General features: G+C 38.8%; 1 protein-coding gene across 2 annotated transcripts in view; it reads right to left on the minus strand.

Annotated features, from left to right (window-relative positions):
* Positions 1–336: 336 nt before the first annotated feature.
* Positions 337–17,819, minus strand: part of HS2ST1 (heparan sulfate 2-O-sulfotransferase 1) — a 204,350-nt gene continuing 186,867 nt past the window's right edge. Inside the window, exons 5-7 of one of the 2 annotated variants that reach the window (XM_003767323.4) lie at positions 6,626–6,723; positions 4,909–5,066; positions 337–2,712 (exon numbers count right to left, since the gene is read on the minus strand). In XM_003767323.4, coding sequence (XP_003767371.1) covers positions 2,486–2,712; positions 4,909–5,066; positions 6,626–6,723 — 483 coding nt within the window. In that variant the 3' untranslated portion in view covers positions 337–2,485. Of the gene's footprint in view, positions 2,716–4,908; positions 5,067–6,625; positions 6,724–17,819 lie in introns of both variants that reach the window. The other variant, XM_012547588.3, reaches the window with a different exon arrangement.

A 17,819-nucleotide genomic window follows, 5' to 3' on the forward strand; every position in this document is an offset into this window, starting at 1 on the left:
TTACTTGGATGTACCCAATCATCAACATTTGTCAGGCTGGTGGAAACTTTTGGGTCCTAGGTTGCCCTTTAGATGGGAGTTAGGGGCTCTTGAGAGTAGGAAATAAACTCTCTGAGGCCACAGAACAGAAGTTCATAATGATGTTTCCAGTGCCCCCGGGGGCTATATTTATAGGAAAGAGCTTCCCCTGCAAGTCCTCAGCTTGCACTTGGGTCATGAGCTGCCCAGCCAAAAGCTGTGAGCTCGCACTGATGTAAACTTTATGACAGATCCACCTGAGATCTGCTCCTATTTAGAAGTGAGGGGCTTTTGGGGAGACTATTTTTTTTTTGTCGGTTACCAAATAAACAATTTATTCCAATAAATAAATGGAAGATGAGATTAGTCAAAAACCGCCAGGTACCCAGCAAGGTCTTCTCAGCATTCAGATGTGATTCAGATTTTTTAAGTGTTTCTTTTCAATATCCCTCTTGCATTTTTCTTCAAATACCTTTAGAAGTTTTGTCCTGATCCCAGTGCCCTTTTTTTGACAGGTAAAAATATTCTTTAGGGCGACATTCAAAATGCTTTCATATGATGGAGTGAGGCATTCCTTGGCCATGTTTACTTAAAATTTTATCAGAAGGTTCCTTTTCTAAGTCAGGGGGGAGATCGAGAGGGGAACAGGAAAGTCAAACTCAGCAATACATATTTTAGAAATGGTAAATAGAAAAATATGCATTGATTATGACTGTACAATGAAAACTGGGAAATCTTTCACATTCTGGGTGACAAAGTTTGTTCTATTCCCCCTACCTCTCCCACAATCAGCTAATCATATTTCTGGGTACCTCCGGAATCCAAACAGCTGTTTGTGAATCTTAATAGGTTTATAAGTTCACCAGGTGATTTCACATTTAAATAGCTGCCAAAACATGACGCTGAAAGAAGAATTCTATCCAACATGAATCAGGATCGAGTTTGGTGTATTTTTTCCAAACGATTTACAGGTGGAATCTTTTCCCTCTTTCCCCCCATGCAATGGAGGATGAATGGTAAAATATTTCATGGTACAAATGTTGGTTTTTTAAAAATATCTTTTATAATGACTTATGGTTTCACAATGCTTTACCAGTTCCAAAGCGCTCTCACCAATTTTGCTGGATGCTTATGACAGCCCTATGAGGTAAGTAGGGAAGATATTATTATCCACATTTTATGGATGAGAAAATGGAGGCCCTAGAGCTAAGTGACTCGCCTTCTAGTCACTCAGCCAGTATTTTTGAGCCAGGATCATAACTCATGTCTCCTGACTCGAGTCCAGGGCTTTTTCCACTATGACCTTTTGCTTCCACCTGGCCTGCCTGGTGCTTTCTGTATTAACATTCAAAATTGTTGAAGTACATTTCAGTTATGTCCAGCCGTTAGTTGACCCGAATGAGAAACAGAACAGTAGATGGAGTGGTGATTTCACTCGACATAACAAAATTGGTGCAAAACCACTTTAAACTAGATACTTATAGCCTTTTGGTCCAAATACATAAAATATGCAATATTTACAGCATTTGAGTCCTTTGTAAATGCAATGCTTTAAAACACATTAAAAAGCACCTTAGTAAAAATATTCTACAGGTAAAAGTATAGAAGTAGTAGGAAAATCCCAACCATACCACAGCTCACCAATGGAGTTATAATATGGAATCATCAATATATCCATTACAAATCATTTTGGAAGGAATAGATAATGAAGTCACTTTTAATATCAATGTGTTAAATCTGAACTAAAACAACATCTTTCTTTGATGATTTTCCAAACCACAGTTGGTAAGGAAGTAGGGGGTAGGGGGGAGAAATACTGCTTTGATTTTTCTATCTGTTTACATTATTGGGTTTAGTTCCTTCTTAACACTCACAACTGGATATTCTCTTTTTATTAAAACCTATATAAATATGGGTGAATCCAACAGCAGCAACCACATTTCTCAGCAAACATTATTGGACATTCTAAGTTGACGGTATTCACAATAACAAAGTAGGAGAGGCCAACCGGTCGTTAACACTATTCAACAAAGACCATAGAGCCCGAATCTCCATGGGAAGATGAGGGAGACAGATGGTTTCTTCTTTATGGATGTCTTGGGTAAAGACAGCTGCTCTAAAAATCAAAAACAGAGGAGAGGATGCTTCTCCGAAATCTCATCATCAACTAGAGCTGTGCTGCATGTGAATTTTGGTAAACAAATGTGTAGTTTTCTTTAGACAAGAGGCTATTAACCCGACCCAAAGCCTGGGCTGAAAGAAAGACCTGAAGCTTACGCTTCTCAGAAGACTGATATTTCCAGGAGTTGTCCACTTGTTGATTGCTCAATGTCCTTCACAGCCCAAATCTCAGCTCAACAGTCAATCATCTCACAGGCTTGCCAGCAATCTGGATCTTGGAGCTGAGAACCAAGGAGGAGATGTGGTCAAACTCTGAATCCATGGATCTAGTAGGAACGTGGTGTTCTTAGTTCGATTTGGGGTAAATTTTTTCATAAAAAAAGTTCTGTGAAAGAATATACAAGTCCCCATCTTTTTCCCGAACAGCATGGGCTCGGATGAACTGGAATTGCTCCAATGCAAATTCATAGAACTCATTCTCCATTTTCCAGATGTCAGACTGTTGCAACTTTGCAATGGTTTGTTTGGTGGGGAGCTTCTTCTCTGTGGTTTTCCTAAGATGAGATTTCTTTCCTACTTGCAAAAGCAAACAAAATTTTTTTAAAATTAACTTATTTTTTCAACAGAAAATAGGTTTCCCCTTCTCCCGCCCAATATCTCAAATGCTTTCACTCTTCTTCCTTTTATTCCTTCAAGCCTAGCTCAACTATCACCTCCTACATGAATTTGTTTGCTCGCCTTCTCTCCCAAATTACTTTGTATTTATTTTTTGTTTGTGTGTTTGCATGTATATAAGTAAAATACACATGCTCTTTCTGAAAGTATAAGCTCCAGGAAGGCAGCAACTGTTTTATTTTTGCCTTGGTATATCCAGTGCTTGGTAAAAGTGTTTTGCACAGGTACTCAGTAAATGCTTATTAATGGATTGAAAAGACAAAAAATGTTCCCATGCTTGGAGATAAAGAAATAATTTAAGAAAATAGAACATACGGTTAAAGGACCCAGGGTCACAGGTCTAGTGCTGAGAGGCCTACATGGAGAGCCATCCAATCTAAGTCCCTCAATTTAAAATAATGAAGCTGAGGCTTTCATTTAACCACTTGGCTGCCACTAGCCTGGAAGCTTCTTGAGGGCACAAACTGCCATTTTGCCATTTGCTTCTTTTTGCATCTGTAGCACTTAGCATAATACCTGGCACATAGAAGGCACTTAATCCATTTTTGCTGAACTGAGGATGATGATTCTGGGCTAAATGGAGCTCTGATCTTTGCAGGCTGGATTTTTAACATGAAGTCTGAGAAGTTTTAGCCTGAGAAGGAATTTCTGAGCTTGTAAGTAGGCGTCAGAACCGGCATTCTGTGGACCTCATTTGCTGTATAAATCATGTAGCTCAGGCTTCTTTGCATTTCCGAAGAATCTCTGATAACAGGACTGCTTTATAAACTTAACTCTAATCGCCAGCAATCTTCTCTGGAGATGGTGGAAGCCCTGGCAAAAATGCACCTTGGGAAATGAAGTCCTAGCATACACTGCCATGGGAAAGTGATGCAGCAGGAGTGGGCCCTTAGAGTCACCATTACATTGTGAGCTCCTCAAGGGTAACGAGCTGTCCTTGTTCTTTTTTGTAATCCCTGTGGTGAGTTTAGTGCCTGGCACATAATGAGTGCTTAATAATTATCTAACTGACCACAGTTTGCAAAGCAGTAGCTTAGCAAGTAGTAGGCACTTACTATTTCCTGACTATAGTTTGCAAATAAAGTAGCAGTTTGGTACATAATAGGTGCTTAATAATAGGTTTACTGAGCATAGTTTGTAAACAAAATAGTAGCTCAGCATGTAGTAGGTACTTACTACTTGCTGACCAGAGTTTGTATATAAAGTAGCAGTTTGGCGCACAGTAGGAATTTTAATACTGGCTTACTGACCACAGTTCGTAAAGTGCAAAGTATCTATCTGGCACACAGTAGGTGCTTCATAGTGGCTTCATATTGACTGTAGTTTGTATATGAGGTTCTAGGGGCCGGGGCATGAACCACGGCCTCCTCGGCGGCTGCCCTTGCCTAAGGCTGGATTAGTGCTAACACTGAGAATGGTTTTCAGCAGGATTTGTAGGAGAGGTTGCCAGCTAACATTTTCTCCAACCTTTTGCTGTGTCTGTTAAGGTGGGATTTGGTATGAAGGCAATGTGTGTGTGTAAGGTGGGCTTTGGAAAGCCTTCTCCTGCTCAGGGGGCTGAAAGTGTCTGCTTTGGAGAATCCAGGCAACGTTTTAGGAAATGGCACTTTCCTAGACAGGTGATTATCTACAATACCAAAGGCTTGAAAAGCTCTCAATATAGACAGGCTTTGTTTTTCTTCCCTTTGATTCCTTCTTTTTTATAGTACTAATTTTCACATTTCAAATATATCAAAGTCAGCATATGGAATGGCTTAAAAGGTTCCATACACCCTTATCTGACTCAGGCAAAAATCAATAAGGGATTCTAGGCCTTTGATACACAACAGGTATCATTTCTTGATTTTTTTTGCATTGTAGGTCATAGAATCCACGTGTTATGTTTTGTCCCCCTACAGAATTGTACCCTTTAGGAGGGAAGGAACAGTTTCTTTCCTACAAACATAGTGATCTATACCCAGAAATGCTTAAAAAGTATTTGTCCAACCAAGTGGAAGAGTGAAAATTTCATCTTAACTTTTGAGATTCTTCAGCAATACAAGGAAAATGACATTTTAGAAAGATTTCCTTTTTTTTAAACAACTACAGAAATACCTGTCCGATAGAGTTCTGTGGCCCCTCTGAAGAAACGGGGCAGGGCTGCCTCCAGTAGCATGATAAAGTCTTCGAGCTCTTCAGTGACTCCCACTAAAAAGTATTCGTTAATCAGATTATATTTGGCTTGATCCATGGCCCATCTGCTGCCCACATTCCTAAAACCAGAGAAAGAGAATTAGTGCACGCTTGTGAAACCGGCATATTTTTGATACTCTGCCACAGTAAACCATCGAGAAGAAACCCCTGATGGCACAAGAAAACTCATTTCAAGGCACACCTGTATTTAATTTTTCTTACCTAACTTTCTCATCTCCCATTCTGCCTCACCTGTGTCAATACTAAACCAGATGTCTAGGAAAGAACTCTTAAGATTTCTCCTCAAACTCGCTGAGAATAGTCAGTGAGGTTCAGGAGCTTGTATGTGTTCCTCAAAATAATTCCATTTCTAAATCAGTTTTCCTACTATTTCCTAAGAAAAAAGGAGATCGATCTCTGTATCACAGTCACTGACTCTCCCAATACTTGGCAAATGAGCACCAGCAGAGATGGGTTGGGACGAGGACCACAGTCGGGAAGAGGTGGTTCTGCCATGAACTGGGCCCAGGTTCTTGGGAGAACAAGCCGAATTCTTTATCTGTAAGGGGGGGAGTTCTCTTCTGGCTCTAGTGTACGGATATCCCATATTCTTCCAGAAAACAGATAATACTGGGAAGGTCTCACTCCCCACACCTTAATGCATTTTAAAAATTATTATTACAGTGCTTTGGCGCAAAGGCAGTGGATGACTTTAATTAGCAAAGCACATTTAATAGCCTCTCATTAAGGACTACGAGAAGCAGTGAGGATTTTCACCAGGACTTCTGGCTTTTGTGATGGTAATTCTAAGTGGTTCTAAGAAAGACATTAACTGGGAATGTGTTACTATTGTTTCTTCTGCGTCCCATAAAAATGAATCTTCCAAGTTCTGGCCCACTGAGTCTTTATTAGATGCACCTATCCTGGGGAATCTCCTCATCCTTTTATTAGCATCCTGAAGACGATGTATTTTGCTTCTGTGGCAGTCACACAGACTTCCATAGACAAACCAGGCCGCGAGCATGCTGGGGGCCGGGGGCCAGCTTGGCTAGGCCAGCTGACCACCTGCACCAACAGGGAGAACAGTAGCTCACGTCTACGTGGGGCGCTTTGTGCCCGGCGCTTGATGATCTCCTCACAGCATCCCTGGGAAGTGGGCACTGGTATCATTATTCCCATTTGACAGCTGAGGAAGCTGAGCCTTTCCTCTGGTCATTCAGCTAGGGGTGGATCTCAGACCCCGAACTCCAGCCGCCACATTAGTCAGTGCAAGTCCCTCTCCTGCCGTCCTTACCTCAGATGAGATAATGTCAAGGACACTGATCTAAATAAGCAAATCAAATGAGCGAGAACTGACCCTCATCATTATTAGCATTGTTACTATTGTCCAGGAGGCCTCAAGATGGCTCTAATTAGAATATGGCGGGCAGGGTGCAAAACCTATGGACAAACAGCACTCAGGCCAAGCTGCCTGGGGGACATTGCGGGGGAAAAAACCTGGACAAGCCCGCTAAGCACAATCTCTGACTCAATCCCGCGTTCCTCTCCTCCCTCCGCTCTTCCACTATCTGCAGATCAGGGAGTATTACTGACTGCCTGGCGTCGACCAGGAGCTACGGAGCTAACTCCATCTTCCTACCAGCATTCCGAGCTGTGGCCACAGAAGAAGGGGATTTGAAGCCAGAGTTTTTCTGGAGCACAGTCTGAGCCTCCCTCGGCCACACATTCGTCAAAAGTCTGGAACAAAACAAAGAGGAACAAATGAACCACATATCTGAGGCTGTCAAACACCGCAACATGAGGGGCGACTGCATGGATCTGGGGGAGAGGGAGAGGGAGGAGAGGCAAAAAGGCAAAGCAAAGATTAACAAAGACATGTGGTGAGCGATCCCGTTTTTAAGAACTATTATTAAAAATGTCTTGGGTGGCAATTAGTCCTTGGAATCACAGAACCTAGGGATATTGTTCTGTATTTTCAAACTCATGATTAAGAAAGAGAGTTAAAAAAATGTTGCTAATGCACATCCGTTTTTAAAGAAGATTGTTTGGGATTAAAACAAATTCATACTTTAGTTTGCTTATTTGTAAAATCAGAGATTGAGATGAGATTGACCTCAAAACTCTTTCAGAATGTTATTTTTTAAAATGTTATTTGAAATTTAACATTTAAATTGTTATATGAAATGAATTCTCCATCTTTGCTGATGTGGTGTCAAAGGAGAGGTATGTTCTCATCCTATTGACCCTGCCCAGACTTTATCTGCTGACTGACTCTTCAAAGAAGCTTTCTTTGCCTCTCTTCAGCTGAAAATGATTGTCTAGTCCTCAGACCACCTACAGAGTTTTCAACAAATGAATATTTGACGCAGAGAAAGCACTGGGTGTCTCAAGTTATTTTTTTGATCTCTTCCAGTTGTAACTTGTCATTTCTTTCAGATACCGTCCAAAGGCAATTGTTCTGGAGTGTCTGTCCCTTCTCCATGGCATGTCTAGCCACCCTTTTTAGCACTGGTTGTGCTTGTTCCCACACCTCTGGACATATGGTTCTGGGATGTGTTGGGGAGCAGGGGAGGGGGATGCACTGGGGCTACTTCTTGTAGCCCCCCGGCGCCTCTCTGAAACTCTTCCTCTACTACCATTCATTCCTCAGCAACACTTTCTTCTTAAGAGTTCTGCTGCATTTAAATCCCACTCAGTCCAAATCCTAATGGCCATTACCTACTGAGCCCCAAGTCACTCTCCTTTCTTTCTCAGTGAGTTCTGTACCTGACTTGCTCTAGCTCTTATAATAAGTGGACTGCACCATACCTGCTGCTGCCTCCTTAGGTCTCATGAGCTACTCTTTCACTCTACATCAGCCACACGCAGAGAATATGATCAAACCTTATCTGACCACTGGTGACAACTGTACCACTTTAACAATCAAAAACGCCAAAGTCTTTTCATCAAATAATTCCATCTTTCCCTAAACCACGATTGGTCCTAAATCTATTCTTTGACCTCAGTAGGTCATCCGAACAACCACAAGTATTTTATTTGTTGTTTCTATGTTCCACACACTGTGCTGGGAATACAAATATAAGGAATGAAACAATTTCTTCTCAGATTCACCCTTCCTTTAGTACTCTCCCAAGCTATCCCCCTTTACTCTAATCTAATTTTCTTCTCTCGTCAGCCTTTTTCTATTATCTCTCTACCCCCTTTCAGTCAGAGACCTCTTCAGCTCTCTCTCATGGGTTGAATTATCATTTCTATTCATTTCTCCCAGGCTCTAGTCATGTATCTACAATTCCCTACTAATTTGAAATGGATATTCCATAGATATCTTAAATTCTTTATGTCTCAAACTGAACTCATTCTCTTTTAAAACCCACCCTATTCTGTTAAGGGTATCACCATCCTCGGCACTACTTTTGAGTCTGTACTCATCTTCATTACCCATATCCAATTAGTTGCTAAGTCATGTCATTTATAAATTTCTCCGATCCATCCTTTTCTCTTTACTCACACGGCCACAAACTTAGTTCAGGTCCTAATTGCCTCTCACCTGGACGACTGCATTATTTTCCTGATGGTTTCCTTACCTCTGAGCTCTCTAATATATAGTCCATTCTTCTGCCAAAGTGATTCCTTTCAAATATAGGTTCAATCACATCACTTCTTCATTCAATAAACTCAGTGGTTATTACTTCAAGGTTCAAATAAAAACTCCCTCTTTAAAATTTCAAATCTTTTTAGATTCCTTTTTTCATACTCTATTGCAACCCTGCCTTTTTTACCTTTGCTCTGACTGTCCCTCATGCATGGAAGAGTTCTTCCTCCTAATCTCTACCTTTTAGAAAGAATATAATTCTTTAAGTAACATCTTCCACACAAAGCTTTTCTTGGATCTCCAAATACTAATGCCCTCCCCAAAATGTCTTATGCATATTATGTGTGTACTTATACATATATATAGATGTTCTCTTCCTGAGAAAATTCAACTTCTGTTTTATTTTTAGTTTTGTACCTTCAGCATCTAGCAAATAGTAGGTATACTTAATAAATGAGGGCTGCCTAACTGTGCTGAATTTTTCTATTTTTTTTCTTGGATGCCTTCATCACTTAGGTTATCCTTACCAGAAAACTCTCTCCACAAGTAAGAGCCTTGTGGTACCATATCTACCTAAACTGTTTCTCCTTATTAGTCCCTCCCTTTTGTTAATAGTATCATCACATTTGTAGCCCATTAATATCACTCTGGTTCAAGTTCTTAGTACTTCATGCTTGGAGTACTATAACAGCCTCCTAATTCCTTTTAAGCCTTTTCTACTCTGTAGCCAGATTCATCTTACTAAAATGAGGCTTTTATAATGCCATTCCCCTACTCAAGATTTTCAAAAACTTGCATTCACAGCTTTAGATGAACTTTGATTTCCAGCCACCCACAATTTGCTTCCAACACATTTTTTCCAATTTTTCTCCTAATCTATATAGAAGCATTCCTCACTCTAGAAAGACTGGCTTGCTTAATAGCTCCCCAAACATGGAATAGCCATTATGTTCTCTGTATTTTTGCTCACACCATTCTTCTCTCCCTTGTCAAGAACTTACTTGTGGAGTCCTCCTATCAGTGAGAATTTCCACTGCCTAATTTATCCTTCAGGGATGTCCCTTCCTTCTCTGTCCCTCCCCCCAAATATGCATTTATCTTTTGTTATACTGCTTCCTGCTGTTTTATCATTGTCATTGATTGTTATTTAAGTTGTGGATATTGTAAAAGCAAAATAAATATTTGGTGAATGAATCAATAAATTTGAATAAAAATATATTATACACATGAGTATATAGTAAGATCTTTGCATGAGCAGTGATTATGTTTAAGATATGTTTAAGGTTATAAGAATCTATAAAATGAAGGAACAACTCCAAATCACAGAGGTATAAAATAATATTACTCCTTAAGGATTTTAATAATGCCCCTTTCAAAATTATCCTAAATTCTCTAAGCCCATATAAAAAGTAAAGAAATTCTAGTCTTTTTTTTTTTTTTTTAAGATGAAACAAACATTTTCATTAGAATCTGATTTATGTATTTCACTAGTTGGATCTGACTTTGGCTGCAGGCCCTTTAAAAAGGGGTTTTATTATCCTCTATGTTTAGACGTGTCTGATAAAATAAAAAACATATCTATCTATCTACATACCATGTTCCAATTTCCATGAAGTCTTTGGCCCACTGAACTGAGAAGTTGATAAACTTGAAGGTTTTTTATTCCAGACCTATCCAATTTCAACCAGTCTCTAGATTATCCCATTTGCCTCTGAAGCTCAGAAGATGGGCTCTGCTTCCTTTATCTGATTGGAGTCTTATAGAAGGTAATAAATAATAATAATAAAAAAAAGCAATGTCAAGGGAACTCATTTCTAAGATCTCCATTTTTTTTGATTGATTCAAAGAAATTTTAAAAATTTCCTCCAAATATAGGAAGGCATGCTATTAAAAGAGGCAAAAGCAATGGAGGTTCACACCAGAGATTTTACACTATTAAGAAGAAGGCAATTTGGAAAGTTAAAGTATTTTCTGCTGGTGTCAAAGATGTCATTAAGCAGAAATGATAGATATTTTGTTTTCTTTCTTAAAATAACCTATTTTTATGCTACTGAAATACTACAGCTGATGAATAAAAACCCATAAATAATTTCCCAAATGATTTTTTTTAGTCAATAATTTCAAAACGTTGAATCTACTAAATGCTATGTTAAATAACAGGGCAAAATGAATTTATTGGTTTGGGTTTTACTTCCTTTCTTGGTTCCTTATCATTTTTGAGAAAAGGGACACTTTCCTAACTTCCCTAGAAAATGTATGACAGCCTTCCCCAACTTCCCCATTATTAAGGTTCCTATCATCTTACATTTACTTACCTTAGTACATGTTCTATTATTCCCATTCCCCACAGAACGTATGTATGGACAGAAGCTGCGTATTTTTTTTGTTGTTTGTTTTCATTTGCTCTACAACTAGCACAGTGTTTTGCACACTGTGCTATTTTTTTTTTTTTTTTGTTATTAATTAGACAATGGCAAAGAGTGCAAGTCAAAGTAAAATAAGAATAATTAAGGGCTACTAATTGAGTGTATCTGAAAATATCAGACTATATTTATACAACCCAGGTCTTATCTACAATATATTCACAGTTGATAAATAAAATGAAACTAGTATATCTAAAACCAACTGTGTATACTACCATCTTTAACCACTAGAATTTGGCTTAGCTACTCATTCACCAAGATGACATGCTTTGAATCTAATCTGAACATCTATCACTTTGGATACTTATTCTTCTCTAAATGTGCCACAAGAGGAGAATGCTACTCAAATGGTTATCTACCCAAAATCATCTGTTTCCTTTAGGCTTCACTAAAAAGATTAGTTACTTCAGAGAAAGAAATTTTTCTGAGTAGTTTTCCCCTCAAAATCTTGAAATGTTAAAAAGAAACAAACCCAACAACATAAAGACTCTCTTTCCTCTTGTAGATCTACAGTAACCAGCTGACTGAACCAGGGAAAAGAAAGGGCTAAAATCAAAAAATGTAATCAGTTTTTTCAGCTAGTAAATCTGGCTTTTTTTTTTTTTAACAGAGAAATTCCTTCCAAGCAATTTTTAAAGTTGTATGAACTGTGATATTCAATAAATGAAAAGTACAACTGATAAGCAAGAAAATTTAAAAAACCTTTGGCATTTTATGAGGTGAGATCAAGTCTATTGTTTACCATGTGGGCAGTGAAGAGCATGTTGGGAGGATGGGAGATCACTGATTGGGGGGGTGGGGTGGGGAAAGGACGCCTAATAGGGACTGTTGGGAGATGAATGGATAAAAGAAGCTGCAGAGAATTCAGACAATGGTCCAGCCCAGAGGGAAATGCCTGCAAAGGAGCATAGGGATCAGATATATAATTAAAGGCAAAGACCTGAGGACACAGAGCTAAGGAATGCATAAAAACATAATACACAGTAATCTATAACCCTATTTCTAGTCTTACGTTGGGTGCAAAATTAGGCTAAGGAGGATAATTGAGAATGGGTCTTTCTTCCCTTTCAATATTAGCCCTAGTGTGTTCTTCCTTTTTTCTCTCATGTTCTTACTTCCTTTATAGGCCAGTCCCCCAGGGTATTAATTGCACTGTTTCTATCAGCTCATTTCTCTCTTAAAATGTGTTTCCACAGTATATTTCCAGCCAAGTCTTGCTTTGATGGGAAGGGCATCTGGGCGGGGAAATGCTGGGAGGTTCAGCCCAAGTTGTAAAGTCTTTCAGTATGGGTCCAATGGCAGGCTACAGGGCTGAGGTCCAGCCTTGCTAAGTTTCCCATGGGGCTGGGGAGAGGGCAACAGATGTTTGTTTTTTGTTGTTGTTTCCTTGGTTACAGCTGGGAAAGGTGGCGGTCTGTATACTGGATGAGGTATCCACAAAAGTCCAGACAGATCCATGCAATAGAAGTATGTTAACTCCACGCCATCGGACTCTTGGATTTAATGACTGATTCAAAGTGATTGGAGGGCAGGGCCAAGAACTCCAAAACCTCCATTTAAGGAGGGATCTCAGCACAAATGTCCATCCACTGCAAGCCTGGCTAGACCTCTTTGGGACTTCTTGATTTATTGCTATTGCGGTGGTGGGCCCTGATCAGAAATGAATTAACCAAATTGGAGCGTTCTAACACGATCGAAAAGCTGGAGATCTGAGGGACCGACCTGAGAGAAGAAGTCGGGACATGGCCAGGGCGGCTTTCCCAAGTGAATCAAACTGTACTTTAGGATTAAAGGGCATGGCTTCCTAAAAGAAAGTCTAATAACTATTACAGACAGAGAGCTATTCAGCAGCTGGTCACTCAAAAATACATGAGATGATCAGGGTAACGAGCACCACCAATGATATTTTTTACAAAGAGGTTCAGATAGTCTATGAGAAAATATATGACATGAAATATGCTAGTATATATATCCAGATTTACAGAAACCTAGGAGTCGCTTAAGATATTAGGCACCTACAAAAAAGGGGGTCCTAAATTCATCTACTATGGTAAAATGGAGTCTTTTGTTCAGTCATTTGTTATGTCCGTCTCTTCATAATCCTATCTGACAATTTCTTGACAAAGATATTGGAGCAGTTGGCCATTTCCTTTTCCAGCTTGTTTTGTAGATCAGGAAACTGATACAGTTAAGCGACTTGCTCAGGGTCACACAGTGAGAAAGTGTCTGTGGTTTGATTTGAATTCATGAAGATGAGTCCTTCTGACTCCAAGCTTGGGGCTCTGACCACTCACTGTGCTATCTCACTGTCCAAAACTGAGTCTGGGTCCTTGAAAATAACGCTGCTTTTCCAATCCCTCTCGTAGTTGCACGTTTTCAAGTTATCACGTTTTGGTCTGATTACTATTAAATCTTTAAAGAAGTTTGGAGAGAAAAAACTTCAAAGTTAGAGAATTTCAGATAGATAGACCTAGTAATCAGCAAGCAAGGAACTTGTAGCATGCATTAGATGCTCAAACATTTTCAATGGGTGATTTTAAAAAGCATTGATCACTGAAATCCTAATGAAGACAAAGGCTTGATTTTTTTTTTTAAATACAAAAAGCTCTAGTGTGGGTCTTTTGGAGAACAAATAAGGTGCTCAGGGTCATGCTAAAATTAGTATGGCCTTCTGTCAGACCTCAGAGAAAAAGAATTTCACCTGGGATCCTTCAAAGAGTTCTAACTGGTCTAATAAATTATAGGCAAGAAACTTAATACCTTAGGTAAGCAAAATTAGATAAAAGCGAAAAATAAAATTCTAATTTTTCATCTAGACAAATCACATGAGTGAGGGTAAGGGGAATACGTGTGGTTGTCCCCGAGTACTGTGACCTACCAAACCTCAGAACAGAAGGGTGGATTTTAGGGAAGATGTATGCAAAGAGACCAAAATCCCAGATGATAGGAAGGTGTGAAAGGGCATCCCAGTAAGGTGAAGCCGCTTTAGCTGATAATTCACAGTCAGAGGGACTGGGGTAGGTTTTACAGACACTGATGCTTTTGTGAGGCGAATCCTAGAATCCTGCTGCAAAGGAAACAGCAGCCGGGGGTCAAGTGAATTACTCAGTGTGGCAATCTTTGGAAGCAACTGCTGATTCCAATGTCACTAACTTTGGATTCCCTAAAACCTCATGGCTTCCACTTGCCACGGACACGTTCCAAAGCAAAGGCTTCTCAATTCGGGATGATTCTTGCTGTTGCTGACAAATGAAATGTTAAGCAATAGGAAGAGGGAATCAGAGATAGGGATCAGGGTCTTTTGAGTGCCTCTGATCACATTACAGGTTGACGCCATCTGATTATAACCTAATACACAGAGACCAATACCTTTTTGCCAAAATAATTAACTATCCCGTATCACATTAAGAAACTATTCAAAGGTAAAGTATCTAATACAATTTGTGGTGCAAAGTAGGAGTTTAATAAATGCTTGTCCACTCTTCTCCCCTATTCAAAACATTTAACAATAAAGGCAGTGCAAACTATAAGTCAATATCTGAAATTCATGAAATATGTACATCATGAGAACCATTAAAAGATTCCATTTTTAAGCAGCAGTATCTGGATTTTCCAAAAAGTGAGGTTTGGTTAAGTCTCTCATTTTAAGTGTTTTGAATGATTTGTTCATGAAATACTTTGGGTCTACAAAAATATAGGATTATAGAATAGATATATGGTTTAAAGGAGACCCTGGAGAAATCTTAGAACAAAATAGAGGGCACTACAGTTTGGGGAGCTAGATGGCACAATGGATGCAGTCAGGAAGGAACATCTTCCTGTGTTCAAATCTGGCCTTGGATACATAGTAGCTGTGTGTCCTGAGCCAGTCACTTCACTCTGCCTCAGTTTCCTCATCTGTAAAATGAGTTGGAAAAGGAAATGATAAACCATTCCAGTAAGAAAATTCCAAATGGGGTCATAAAGAGTCAGACACTATTGGAAAAGGACTATGTAACAGTAATACTTGGTTTAAAGCTTTTTAATATAAAAATAATATAACATAAAAATTGTTTTATGTAATAAATGATCTTATATAAAAACAAAAATGTATAGTATAAATTTGGGTAACATAAAAATAAATAATATAAAATATGTAATATGTTCTTGTAATACGTTATATTTCAATACATCAAAACAGAAGCAGATCACAATTCTTCAATACTTTAGAAGGAGAGTCTCATGAGTTGATATAGCCAAAAAGATTCTTCACCTGGTGGCTAGCTAGCTTGGGGATGTGCCTTTATAATCTTAATCAGGCTGACTTTTAAGACAATAGATCCACAGTTAGTTGCCAGGTCTGAATTAAATTTGTTTTTTGCTAAGGATTGAGTTCTACTGACATTGCCTTTTAAGAATGTTAAGAGTGTTACTGCTCATAGATTGGAAAAATAGCCATAGATAAGAATATTCAGTGTTGGAGGGCTTGTAGAAAGCTGAGCACACTGTTGGTAGAGCTCTAGCATTAATTCAACCAATCTTAATAATTTGGAATTAGGCTAAGAAAGTGACTCAAATTGTCCAGTGGTCTCACTGCTACGGACACACCACAAGGATAAAGTCAGAAAGGTCTCAAACAACAATATTTGCAATAGCAGGATTTTTTGTTTGGTTGGTTGATTTTTAAATCAGAGAACTTGAAATAAGTAAAATGTCCAATAATTATAGTGGGCAAACTGTGGGCATGTGTGTGAGATGAGAAGGGATTGTATTCTAAGAGATAATAAACTGAAGGACTATTGAGCACAAGACTCACAGCCTAATGAAAACTGAGAAGCTCTAAGCAAAATCCAGAAGATGACACACAAAACAAACACAATCGTGTGAACTGATAAAAAACAATTAAAATTAAACTGGACATGTTAGAATTGTAAATATTAATCTAGGTCTAAAAAAGATAGGAGGGGATAAACCTGCCATCTCCTCTGTGGGGAGGTGGGGGACTATGGGTAGAGAGCTGACTTTAAACCACTGAATGGTATGGTCTTAGTTAAACTTAGGCCTGTTAGAGACTTTAGCTTAAAAAAGTCCCTGGACCCAGCTGGCTCCAGAGAAAACGAGGTTGATGTCTCAATCTTCTTCAAGAAAGAAGGACAAACAACAACAACAACAAATGATAATAACAACAGATAAGTATGAGAATGATATATTTGGAAATAAAGTTGATGTAGAAACAAAAGTAATTTTAAACTTTTCCCAACTCCCTGCAATTCTAGACTACTCCCAACCACATTAATGCACCAAAGCAGGCCTTCTGATCTAAGTAGAATTGCATAACGTTTGATTGTATGGAATATCACAGCTTCATATATCACAATTTGGAAAATACTAATTTACATTTTGTTTCTATTATTTCCATGTTATATAAGTTTATCACCAGATTGTTTCAGTTTTTAGGAAGAAATTATATAAATTTGCTAAGACTCAAAAAAACCCAACAAAATAACTCCAACCCCTTAGTTTCCTGATGGCCAAGAATGTCATATTTTATGTTTGTATCAACAAAACCTTGTACACTTGAATTAAAGATAATCTAGTTCTCCAACACCAATTTCAGACTAGTCTTTGTCAACTGAATTAAGCCGCTGATCTATGGCACAAGGAAGCCAAAGGCTCACATTGATTGAAAAGCAGTCACTGTGACCTCTGAAAGGTAACAATTGTCAGCACAGTAGACCAGAGAGCTTTGTCCCTGACAGAACCAATAGGACAAAAAAGGATGAAATCATGGATCGCCCCACAATTAAATAATGACCTCTAGTAATTTTCAAGCCTGATGTTTGCACTGGATGCTCAAGTATCTATTATTCATCACCCACAAAGGAAGGGACTGAAATGGCAGGTTCCTAAGGTCCCTTTTCTAGCTCAATCTTTCTTTTCTTCTTTTGAAGAACCCCACTAAGAAAACCATTGCTGGCTCCTACAAGAGGGTTCCAATAAGCTCTTCTCCTATATGAGAAAGCTCCTTAGTCAGAAAGGCCCCTCTGCGGACCTTCACAACCCCAAGCCCCATCAACATTACCTTGATGAGGGCAAGTAAGACATTGGCAGGTAAGACTGATAGAATTTACCCAAAATAAAAGAAAAGATGCATCATTAATTAGGAGGCCCATGTAAACCGAATAAGTATAAAACTAAGAGAAATCTGTGTCTCAAAAATTAGTCAAGTTTAAGAGCCAATCTAGGTTACTAAACCAGAAACTAGATTTCCAAAGCTAAGAATTTCTATGCACACTATCACAAAACTAAAAAAATCCCTTTTAAAGTTCCTTACATGGGAATAGCATTTATAAAAAGTCTGATGTTTCTTTTCATTGCACTTATATTTCAAGAGGCACCAGGTGGCACCATGGTAGATTTGAAGTCAGGAAGGCCTGAATTTAAATCCAAGATAGTAGCTCTATGGTCTTGAACATGTCACTTAACCTCTCTCTGCCTCAGTTTTCTCAGATGTAAAACAGAAACAATAATAGCATTCCTGGGATTTGGGGAGAACAAAAAGAGATAATATTTGTAAAGTGCTTCATGATGATGAAAAAGAATACCAAGAATTTTTGCTTATTCCTTTTTGGGGGAAGAGAGACACAAAGGAGGTTTGGTGACCTAGATCTAAAATCATCATAGTTTCTGGTAAGAAAACTTTTTAACCATGCAGATTAGGGCCAACTTTATAGTCTCAGAGCTTCTAGAGACACTTGCCTATGATCATATGGTCAGTATGGATGAGAGCTAGGAATTGAATCCGGTCCATCCTGACTTAAAGGCCAGAGCTCTATACA

This window comes from Sarcophilus harrisii, chromosome 4 (genome assembly GCF_902635505.1).
Source record: "Sarcophilus harrisii chromosome 4, mSarHar1.11, whole genome shotgun sequence".
Taxonomy (NCBI): domain Eukaryota; kingdom Metazoa; phylum Chordata; class Mammalia; order Dasyuromorphia; family Dasyuridae; genus Sarcophilus; species Sarcophilus harrisii.